This window comes from Akebia trifoliata, chromosome 11 (genome assembly GCF_017979445.1).
Source record: "Akebia trifoliata isolate Shusen 1 chromosome 11, ASM1797944v1, whole genome shotgun sequence".
NCBI classification, from domain to species: domain Eukaryota; kingdom Viridiplantae; phylum Streptophyta; class Magnoliopsida; order Ranunculales; family Lardizabalaceae; genus Akebia; species Akebia trifoliata.
Window position 1 is genome coordinate 22,099,433 of NC_141385.1, and position 11,922 is coordinate 22,111,354.

At 38.8% G+C, this 11,922-nt stretch overlaps 2 protein-coding genes across 15 annotated transcripts in view; one reads left to right on the forward strand and one right to left on the reverse strand.

The window, feature by feature from the left end:
* Positions 1-6,004, reverse strand: part of LOC147391125 (sterol 3-beta-glucosyltransferase UGT80A2-like) — a 62,976-nt gene extending 56,972 nt beyond the window's left edge. For 13 of the 14 annotated variants that reach the window (XM_086458320.1, XM_086458319.1, XM_086458321.1 and 10 more), the window contains exon 1: positions 3,827-6,004. The gene's annotated coding sequence lies outside the window, so the exon portion shown is untranslated. Of the gene's footprint in view, positions 1-3,526; positions 3,725-3,826 lie in introns of those variants that run through there. The other variant, XM_086458316.1, reaches the window with a different exon arrangement.
* Positions 6,005-6,174: 170 nt separating this feature from the next.
* On the forward strand, positions 6,175-7,039 carry LOC147391130 (uncharacterized). Its single transcript, XM_086458323.1, has 2 exons — positions 6,175-6,601; positions 6,919-7,039. The coding sequence occupies exons 1-2, from the start codon at positions 6,175-6,177 to the stop codon at positions 6,954-6,956; spliced, it is 465 nt and encodes a 154-aa protein (XP_086314449.1). The 3' UTR covers positions 6,957-7,039.
* Positions 7,040-11,922: the final 4,883 nt, after the last annotated feature.

Consider the following 11,922-nt stretch of genomic DNA (forward strand, 5'->3'; position numbering starts at 1 on the left):
CAATAGGATTGGGGCACGTTCATGCCAATAGAAATGGCACGAGCTAACTCTAGAATATGGCAATTTTTTCGTTCTGATCGACCATTCTGCTGAGGGGTCTTAACATTTGACATTTGATGCTCAATGCTAGACTCTAAACAAAGTTTCAAGACCGCACTATAGGTGTACTCAGTACCATGATCAAAATGGAAGGTCTTGATGGTACGATCAAATTGGGTATGAACCATTGCAAGAAATTGCTTGAAGATCCCATAAACCTCAGTCTTGTGTTTCATAAGATAAACCCAAGTGGTACGACTGTGGTCATCGATGAACAAAACAAAATAACGAAAACCAAAAGTGAATGTGACGGGGGAAAGACCCCACACATCAGAATGAATTAAGTCAAACATAGCAGGTGTAGTAGTATTCATACTAATAGGATAAGAAGAACGCACATGTTTAGCTAATTGACATGTTTCACAAGAAAAATCAAGCAAATTGTTATTATTAAATGAAATAGGGAACATGTGTTTCAAATATCCAAAGAAAATATGGCCTAAGCGTAAATGCCAACGCATTACAAGAGCCTTATTAGACTGATTACTACTACTACTAAGTTGAATAACAGAATGGGTGCTAGGTAAACCGGGAACGTCCAAGAGATACAATTCATTCACTTCACATCCAGTGCCAATCGTCATCTTCGACTCCAGATCTTGAAAGACACAATGAGAGGGATAAAAGGTTATACTGCAGTTCAAATTTTTGGTAAGACTACTAATAGATACAAGGTTAGTAGTAAGTTGAGGAACATGAAGTGTGTTAGTTAAGGATAAAGAAGATGTAATGGGTAAATGACCTTGACCAACTATGAAAGACAAAGAACCATCAGCCAATCGGACTTTGCGATGGCCAGAACAAACACTATAGGTTTTAAATAGGGAGGACGTACCGGTCATGTTATCTGAGGCACTAGAATCAATAATCCATGGTAAGGAAGTGGTGGAAACACTGTATGTAGATGCAAAGGTACCTGAGTGAGCGAAGGTAGAAACCGGCTGAGAGGAAGTCTCTATCTGATTGAAGAATTTTCTGAACTTGTCAAGCTTGGCTTGGGACAGAGATGCCGAATCCAATGAGGAGGTAGTAGCTGAAGGAGGTGCTAAATCAGTCATTGGCTGAGAAACTACATGAGCTGAAGACCGTTGAAACTGTTGACGATGCTGGTTAGGACGACCATGAAGTGCATAATAGCGAGCCTTCACATGATCCAACTTTCCACAATGATCACACTTATGTCGTTGACGGGTAGGCAGAGACTCACTGGGGAACTGTGAAGAAGGTAGACGAGCAAGCATAGCAGAGTGATCCCTCTAAGAAAGGGGTATGACAACTACACGACGACTCTCATTAACCAAGACATAGGAATACGCAGTCTGTAGGGACGGAAAAGGATCCATACCCAATAAATGAACTCTCGCATACTCAAACTCATCCTAGAGACCAGCCAGAAATTGAAAAACCCTATTCTTATCCAGAATTGATGCATATAATGTCTCATCAAGAGGGTCCTTCCAGGCATAGGACGAGGAATAGAAGGTCAACTCTTCCCATCGAGCACGTAGTTGTGATATATAAGTGGTAACTGAAGAATCACCTTGTGAAAGACGAGAAATCTCACGCTCTAAGTTGAATATCCGAACGTTATTTTGACGTTGCGAGTAAATGCTCTTAGCGGAATCCCATATCTATTTTGCTGTAGAGGAGAACATAAAACCAGCTGCAATGTGTGGTTGCATAGACGTAACCAGCCAAGATCGGACCATAGAATCATTAGCAAACCAATGGGAGTAAGAAGAGTCGGTCTGTGCGGGTTGTTTGTCTGCCCCTGTGAGGTAACCAATCTTTCCCTTTCTACCAATGAACATTTCAACTGATCGTGCCCAAAGAAGATAATTAGGACCATCTAATTTCACGGTAGTAATTTGAATGCCTGGAAAATCGGTTGAGTGAGAAGAAAGACCACTCGATCCATTACTAGTGATCAAGGAAGATGATATCTCAGAAGCCATCAAAGGATCCGTATACTTTGGTTTGAAAGGAGTTCAAGGTTAAAAAAAAGTTGCACGAGTCCCAAGGATAAAAAATAATAATAATAATAATAAAAAAATCGCAGCACCCTAAAGGTGACAATGCACGATCGTAAGATTCTTGGAAGCTGATCAAACACTAATGTGGGTGACCCGAGTAATCATTACCGCGAGCGAGGAATCGAGGAATCAAGGAGCAATACTATTGTTAGAACAGCCTCAAACAGCACCCTGTTGTAATCACTAGCCTCATATAACAACCAACGATGGTCACAGATCAAAACCAACCACCTGCTGTGATCGCAGGGTTTAGAACAGCAGTCTGCTGTGTCGCACAAGACAGAGCAGCTTCTTACGATGGTCGAAAACCCAACAGAGGTCACCTGCTGTGATCGTAAGTCTCAGACAGTCACCTACGATGGTCGCACAAGGCTGAGCAGCCACTTACGATGATTGAAAAACTCATAAAAGGGTACCTGCTGTGATCGCAGGTCTCATACACTACCTACGATGGTCGCACACAATCAAAACTGCTACCTTGAGTGTCGCCAGGCTCAGAGATAGTCACCTTGGGTGTCGTAAGGCTTAGATATAGCTACCTTAGGTGTTGCAAGAACCAAACAGCATCATTGCTGTGAGAACAGCCTGATCGCAGGCTTTGAATAGTTATTAACTCCCTATCGCATGATGCGAGTAGAATGTGTATTGACAGAGAACCCCCGTAGGGGTGATATGAATTGAAAATGAGAGAAGTTGGGTGATGATTTAAGGTAGAATAAGTCGATGGAGTTTGTAGCAGTGAGTTTCGATGGAATTTGGCTCTGATACCAAGTTCAAATTTAGAGAGAAGAAGATTAAGTTCTTAATTAGCCCTAATAAGGCTATATAAGTATTACATAAGATAAATAAAGAAGGGAAAAAACCAAAAAAAACCCACAGACTTATTTAACAATCATTTTTCAAGAATACTTTGATTTACATAATTTATATTGATTCCATGAATTATATAGAACAATCGAAACACGCCCGCATAGATGCAATAGGGCTACTTACTTTCTTTATATAGAACTGTTAAGTATTAGCACAAATAGGGAACTAAATTGTTTTTGTCATCTAATTACCATATGAATTCAAAAAATACTACACTTGAGAAGCATTCTAATAACCACATAGAAGAATTGAATTGCTAATTATGCATAAATAAGAGATTCTCAAAAAATACTACTTGAGAAATATTCTAATAGCCATATAACATAACTGATTGGCTAATTATGCACTAATAAGAGCTTCTCGAATATATTCCCTCCAAATTTGAACTTGTCTACGATTTCATTTCGAATTAGATCTTGTCTATGATGATGGATGATGAGGTTGAATGAGACTAAAAGTACGGAAGATTCTAAAGAAACAATGGTTAAACAATTGCCCACGTATGGACTCAAAGAGAAAATTACTAGTCAAATTGCCTAAAAGGGTGAGATGCGGGGGAGGGTGGCAACAATTCCTTCTCAACCGAGTTCTCATCTTGCAGGATCAAATGCCATCTAGATTGTCAGAAATTTTACCATCAACATATTTTGAAGTAAAAATATAATCTAACAGGAGTTTACTTGAATGGTATATGGTTCAACCTCATCAAAGAAATGCTATATTAGTGCCAAGAAATCAATAAAAACCAAGTCATCCCAATGGGACAGAAACATGAAAAACCCAACATACTGCAATATTTATAACAGATGAGATTGAAGTAGTACCTTCAACTGCACGTTCATCATAGAGAAGATCTTTGAAGGAAGGTCATAAAGTGGCATCCATTGATCAGAGAATTGATTCGTGGACACTTCAACCTAGATAAGAACTAAGAAACTAATCAATAATAAATTTCTTCCAACAAATAAGTTTAGACATAGTGGAACAAGAAACCATACCTAGAAAGCCCCTTCTCAAAACAAACCAAACAAAACCAAAATCCATTTTTGTAGAAAAATGAGTTTACCAATGCTAAAAAAAATTATGAAATTTAATAGAATAGAGAGATCTCAAATTTCTTAAACAAATAAGCTTATCTTGTTTGATATGTCCTTGAGGAAAATACAAAACGCTCTCTCATTCATGATGTACTGTTGCAAGAACACCACCACAAGCATGCCAAAGATTCCACGTAAAAACATAAAATAACAGAGATATCAGAACCACCATCATTCTATCTGTAATGACAGTAACTGCACAATAAGAGAAAAGTGTCGAATAATGAATTTAAAATTGAAAAAAAAAAAAAAAACACAGACACACTCAGAAATAGAGAACAAAAATTTTCATTGCATAAGATTATCACTATGAATTCAAAAATCAGAGATACTACTAATAGGCATGAAAAATTCAAAGAAAAAAGTAGCCATCAATTGCCTAGACATCTTCAAACAATACCTTGTGAGATTCAAAACTGTTGAATAACTCATATTTTATTATGTTACAGATTATTTGTCCTTTTTAGTCTTTTCACTTATTAGACCATGTAATCTCCTTTAAAAGCCTAATTAGGACTTAGTAATAAAGAACTTTTTGACTGTTATCCTATTTTCAACTTGGTATCAGAGCCTACCTCCATCTCCTCTCCTTTCTTCTTGTAACAACCCCATCGCACAACCCCTCTCTTAAATCCACCTCACAACCTCTCGGTCTAGTCTAAATCATCACCCCTATGGGGGTTGTTTTACTTTATCCCTAATCGCAACATGCGATAGGGTCATTAAACCTCATTGAAGCTTTACAGCAACAATAAGGTTGACGTTCTTAGACCAATCGATGGTCTAGAGACTTGCGACAACAATTTTTTAGGTCGTTTGCAACAGAAACTTGCAGCAGGGCTGCTATTTTTTTTTTCTTGGAACCTGCGACTATAGCAGGGCAGGGGTCTTATTTGGAACCCACACCTGTTGTTGGCATCGTATGGAATTTATCACCACAGTAGGACTGCTGTTTGGTATGTGCGATCAGCATAGAGTTGCTGTTTTTGGTCTGCGATCAGCATAGGATTGCTATTTTGGTCTCTACGATCAGCATAGGGTTGCTGTTTTGGTCTGCGATCAGCATAGGGTTGTTGTTTTGGTCTCTGCGATCAGCAAAGAGCTGCTGTTTGGTCTCTGCGATCACCACAAGGGTGCTATTTAGAGTCTGCGACCAACATAGTGATGCTGTTTGGTATCTACGATCATCATAGGGGTGTTTGCTTGCAAGCTGCCACCAGCATAGAGGCTGTTCGAAGCCTGGTTTCACAGCACAGGGGCTGTTGTGATCCTAGCATAGGTTTGCTTGAAGGCTACAGTCGTATAGGGGCTGTTTGAAGACTGTACTCACAGCACAGGGGCTGTTTGGAGCCTATATACACAGCATTTTTTGGGGGGCTGCAAAAAGTTTTTTTTATTGAAAGTCGTTCCCTTGTCCTCTTCGAAGTCCCTTCAAACCAAAGTACACAGACTCTTTAATGGCATCTGAGACTTCCTCTTCCTCGATCACTGGTACTAGTAATGGATCGAGTGGTCCTCCTTCTCACTTGACCGACTTTCCAGGTATTCAAATTACTATAGTAAAATTAGATGGTCCAAATTATCTCCTTTGGGCACGGTCAATTGAAATGTTCATTGGTGGAAAAGGGAAAATTAGTTACCTCACAGGAGTGGACAAACAACCTGCACAAACGGATAGTTCTTACTCACATTAGTTTGCTAATGATTCTATGGTCCGTTCTTGGCTGGTCACTTCTATCCAACCACACATTGCGGCTGGTTTTATGTTTTCCTTGATAGCAAAATAGATATGGGATTTCGCAAAGAGCATTTACTCGCAACGTCAGAACAACGTCAGAATTTTTAACTTGGAGCGTGAGATTTCTCATCTTTCACAAGGAGACTCTTCAGTTACCACCTACATATCATAGCTACGTGCTCGGTGAGAAGAGCTGACCTTCTATTTCTTGTCCTATGCCTGGAAGGATCCTCTTGATGAGACATTATATTCGTCGATTCTGGATAAGAACCAGGTTTTTCAATTTCTAGCTGGTCTCCGGGATGAGTTTGAGTATGCGAGAGTTCATTTATTGGGTATGGATCCCTTTTCGTCCCTACAGACCGCATATTCGTATGTCTTGGCTGATGAGAGTCGTCGCGCTGCTGTCCTACCTCATTCTTCCGGGGATCACTCCGCTATGCTTACTCGTCTATTTTCACCGCAATCCTCCAGTGTGTCTATGCCTACCCGTCAGCGACATAAGTGTGATCATTGTGGAAAGTTGGGTCATGTGAAGACTCGATGTTATGTACTTCATGGTCGTTCGAATCAGCTACGTCAACAGTCTCAACGACCTTCAGCTCATGCAGTTTCTCAGTCGATTACTGATATGGCACCTCCCTCAGCTAGTACATCCTCATCCGACTTGATATCTCTTTCCCAAGCTGCGCTTGACAAGTTCAGGAAATTCTTCAATCAGATGGAGACCTCATTTCAGCCGGTCTCTACATTCGCTCACTCAGGTATTGTTGCATCTGTACATAGTGTTTCCACCACTTCCTCACCATGGATCATTGATTCTGGTGCCTCCGATAACATGACTGGTACGTCCTCCCTAGTTAATACTTATAGTGTTAGTTCTGGTCATCGCAAGGTTCACCTTGTTGATGGTTACTTATCTTCTATAGCTGGTCAAGGTCATGTTCCTGTTACATCTTCTTTATCCTTGACTAATACACTGCATATTCCTCAACTCACTACTAATCTTATATCTGTTAGTAGTATTACCAAAAATTTGAATTGCAGTGTAATTTTTTATCCCTCTCATTGTGTCTTTTAGGATCTGGGGTCAAGCAGGACGATTGGCACTGGACGTGAAGTAAATGGACTGTATCTTTTGTATGTACCCGATTTACCGAGCACCCATTCTGCTTCCCAGATTAGTATTAGTAGTCAATCTAATAAGGCTCTTGTAATGCGTTGGCACTTACGCTTATGCCACATTTCTTTTGGATATTTGAAACACATGTTCCCTACTTTATTTAATAATAACAATTTACTTGATTTTTCTTGTGAAACTTGTCAATTAGCTAAACATGTGCGTTCTTCTTATCCTGTTAGTATAAATACTACTGCACCTGATATATTTGACCTAGTTCATTCTGATGTGTAGGGTCCTTCCCCGGTCACATCCACTCTTGATTTTCGTTATTTTGTCTTATTCATTGATGGCCATAGTCGTACCACTTGGGTCTATCTTATGAAACACAAGAGTGAAGTTTTTGAGATTTTTAAACAGTTTCTTGCTATGGTTCATACCCAGTTTGGTCGTACCATCAAGACCTTCCGTTCTGATTATGGTACTGAGTACACCTATAGTGAGGTCTTAAAACTTTGTTTAGATTCTGGCATTGAGCATCAAATGTCCAATGTTAAGACCCCTCAACAGAATGGTCGTTCAAAAAGGAAAAATTGTCATATTCTAAAGTTAGCTCGTGCTATCTCTATTGGTATGAACGTGCCACCGTCTTATTGGGCCGATGCAGTTCTTACTACTGTTTATCTTATTAATCGAACTCCCTCCCGGGTTCTTCAGTTTGCTACGCCCCTTTCTCAGCTCTGTCAGGATTGTTTTTGTTTCCCCTTTCTCCACGTGTGTTTGGGTGCGTATGTTTTGTTCAAATCTTGACCAAACCCGTACTAAACTTGATCTTAAGGCTGTAAATGTATTTTTTTGGGTTATTCCTCTACCCAGAAAGGCTAACGGTGTTACCATCCTCCCTCTCGACGGCGTTTCATTTCTTGAGATGTTTTCTTCTTTCAGCATACCCCATATTATAATGGGTCCGTTGGCACTCACTTTGAATGGTTTCCCCTAGACTCCCCGGATGATCCCCTCCTTGATTCCTTTCTTCTTCCTTTACCAGTTCCTCCCTCTTCACCTTCTGTCAGTTTGTCACCCCCTCCTCTGCAGGTTTACTCACGGCGTCCACGCGATACTACCATCACTTCTCTGTCAGACCAGCTCGCCTCCTTGCTTTCAGATCCGCTTCCTTCTATTCCCTGTGATGATCGTCCTATTGCCACTCGTAAGAGTAAGCGTACTTGTACTTATCCTATTTCTAATTTTGTATCTAATTCTGCACTCTCACCCTCCTATCGGAGTTTTCTTGCCTCTGTTTCCGTTGTTTCTCTTCCTCCAACTGTTACAGATGCTATTGCCCATCCTGAGTGGCGCACAACTATGATTGATGAGTTGAATACTCTTGAAAAGACTCAGACTTGGAAAATTGTTCCTCTCCCGCCTGGAAGGAAAGTTGTGGGATGTCGCTGGATTTTCACACTTAAGCATAATCCAGATGGTTCTATTGCTCGGTATAAGGCCCGCTTGGTGGCCAAAGGTTATGCTCAAACTTATGGGATTGATTATCAGGAGACTTTTGCTCTGGTTGCCAAAATGAACACCATTCGCGTTCTTCTTTCTATTGCCGCTATCAGAGGCTGGCCTCTCTACCAGTTAGATGTCAAGAATGCATTTCTCAATGGTGATCTTCAGGAAGAGGTTTATATGGTCCAACCTCCTAGGTATCGTACCTCTGCTTCTCCTACACATGTCTGTCGTCTTCGCCGTTCTCTTTATGGCTTGAAGCAGTCTCCTCGCGCATGGTCTGAGCCCTTTACTAAGGCCATGCATTAGTTTGGTTTCCATCAGAGTTTTGCTGATCACACCCTCTTCTTACATTACTCCCAGGGTAAAACTGTCGCTCTGATTGTTTATGTTGATGATATTTTTATTACTGGAGATGATGATCATGGCATTTCTGAGGTCAAAAATTGCTTAGGCCGTCAATTTGAGATTAAGGACCTTGGGCATCTTCGCTATTTTCTGGGTATTGAGGTTGTGCGGTCCTAGTCTGGTATATTTATTTCTCAATGAAAGTATGTCCTTGATTTACTCAGTGACTTAGGGCAGCTTGGTTCTCGTCCCGCTGATACTCCTATTGAGCAGAATCACAAGTTGGCTGATTCTGAGGGGGAGTGTGTGTCGGATATTGGGCAGTATCAGCGCTTTGTGGGCAAATTGATCTATTTGTCTATGACTCGCCCAGACATTGCTTATGCTGTTAGTGTTGTAAGTCAGTTTATGCACTCACCTCGAATATCTCATCTTACTACAGTCTATCGTATTCTTAGATATCTTAAGGGATGTCCTGGTCGAGGTATTTTGTTTAGTAATCATGGTCATTTTCGTGTTGAGGCATGGACAGATGCAGATTATGCTGGTTCAGTGACTCATAGGCGTTCTACTTCTGGGTATTGTACTAAGGTTGGTGGCAACTTGGTCACTTGGTGTAGTAAGAAGCAAGATGTGGTTTCTCGGTCCAGTGCTGAGTCAGAATACCGAGCTATGGAACTTGGAGTATGTGAGTTATTGTGGCTCAAGACCTTACTAGCTGATTTGTGTCTTTCAATGACAGCCCATTTTTCACTATATTGTGATAATAAGTCAGTTATTAACATAGCGGCAAATCCAGTTCAGCACGATAGAATAAAGCATTTTGAAGTTGATCGACATATCATTAGAGAGAAGATTGTTTCCGGGCAGATTTGTACTCCCTTTGTTCCTACATCGCAGCAACTTGCCGATATTCTTACTAAAGGTGTCAGCAAAGCCGCTTTTGAAGGTGTCTTGTCCAAGTTGAGCGTTGTCGATATCCACGCACCAACTTGAGGGGGAGTGTTGAATAACTCTTATTTTATTATTTTACAGATTATTTGTCCTTTTTAGTCTTTTCACTTATTAGACCATGTAATCTCCTTTAAAAGCCTAATTAGGGCTTAGTAATAAAGAACTTTTTGACTGTTCTCTTATTTTCAACTAAAACCAACCACCATCATTCTCTATATGCAATGACCATAACTGCAACAAGAAAAGAGTCAAGTAATGGATTTCATAATACTTATCACATGAGATTATCACTAAGCATTGCAATATCAAAGGAGCATTATAACTTTTTACCCTATATATATAATGCTTCAACATCAAGTTTACTTTTAGTAAGGTCATTTCAATTGATAGAAAAAAGAATAGTTTAATTTTTAGTATTGATTGAGATTAGAAATAGCTAAGAGTCTGTGTAATATACTTTTTTACACCACAAAGTTGACCCCAATCCATTGACATTATTCATCCAATTCGTTTAAGACTAATAGGCATGGCTTTAGACAAAAATGAATTGAGGAACAAGATTCATTCTATCAATCCCAATGTTTTCAGCAAGGATTTGATGATGATGATGACGACGACCAATGACAATGACAATAACGATGATAACGATGATAATGACGAATGATGAATGATGAATGTGAATGATGAGAATCATCATCATCAATGACCTATCCCAAAGATTCGGGGTCACTAAACAAATCTTGTTTTTTTTTTCATCAAAGTCTGTCAAGCACAATATCATTTTGTTATTTAAAATGAGTTCTTATACACTTAGGGTAGAAAATCAATGAAAAAAACATGAGGATCTTTAGCTCTTTTTCTCTCTTTTATTTAATGGTTTTAATCTAACTAAGTGTCTTTGTGGTCTACATCTCTCTATTCCTACTAGGCTTCAATCTATGGTTTCGATTAGTTTATGAGATTATGGATTTCAACAAAACAAACCATTCAGGGGTCATTCAATTTCCCTTACAAAATAAATAGAGTATAAGCCCTCAATGGGTCTCACTGTCAAACATAAAGTATCCTTCAATCTTTACTCATCATCCCTGCAAATTCCTCCACCTTGGACTTAACCTGAAAGAGAGTAACTGAAAATTAACTTTAAAAAAAAATATGAATTTACAGATAAATTTACATGGGATTATTACGGGGTGAAATTTGGAAAAAGTTCAACTTTTTTTTTATAGGTGTTCAATTTCAATAAGAACCATCAATTTCACTAATTTGTAAAATTATGAACAGCTTTAGAAGAAATAACATCAACAAGAGTGAGAATCAAACCTTACATCTCTTAGAAGATTTTGGTTGTTAATATTCTCGATCGACCAATCAAAACTTATTTCTCCTTCGACTCTCACTCAATAAAGTAATTATAATTAGGTTTCAATCCAAAAACTTAACCTAGTTACTTGAACGCAGAGGATAAAGTAATAAAACTTGGAAACTCTCCACCTTACAAAATTAAAAAAAGCTTGACAAACGCGAAATGAGTTTAAAAAGAATATATCAACTATAATAAATACTAAAATAAAAAAAGATTCAGGTAAGAAGGGATCTACTAGAATTTCCATACCTTTAATGGCAGAGTTTTGGGTGAAGAAAATGGGATTTTATTGGGGGTCATTGTTTCCAACCCTTCTGAAATCATAAATTAGTGTTTTGGGCCCCAAAGCACATTTAAACTAAAAAGCAGATAAATAACACTTTTATTGGTAAAAGAAAAAGTCAGTAATAGTAGAGATACAAATAAAAAAATTCAAGATAGAATAGAGATGAGATGCTAGTTGAAAAAAATGATCTTACTAAAAAGATTCATACATGTAGATATCCAAAGATATTTCAACTAAAAAATATATTTAAAATTCACTGTAGAACCTTATAAATGTCAACATTTTCATCCATAAACAAAACATGGGAAAGGGTTTGGCATGTCTATTTCCAAAAAATAGATAATGGAAAACATGGAAATTTCAAGTAGGTTTGCATCTCTGTTTGGTAAATGAAGATCTTGACCTCTGACAATTTCTACAGCCAGGCCCTAGTTTTGTCACGACAATGAGAGTTTTTCTTCTTTAAATTGCAAATAAAAAGGACACGAACATGGTTCGAAAA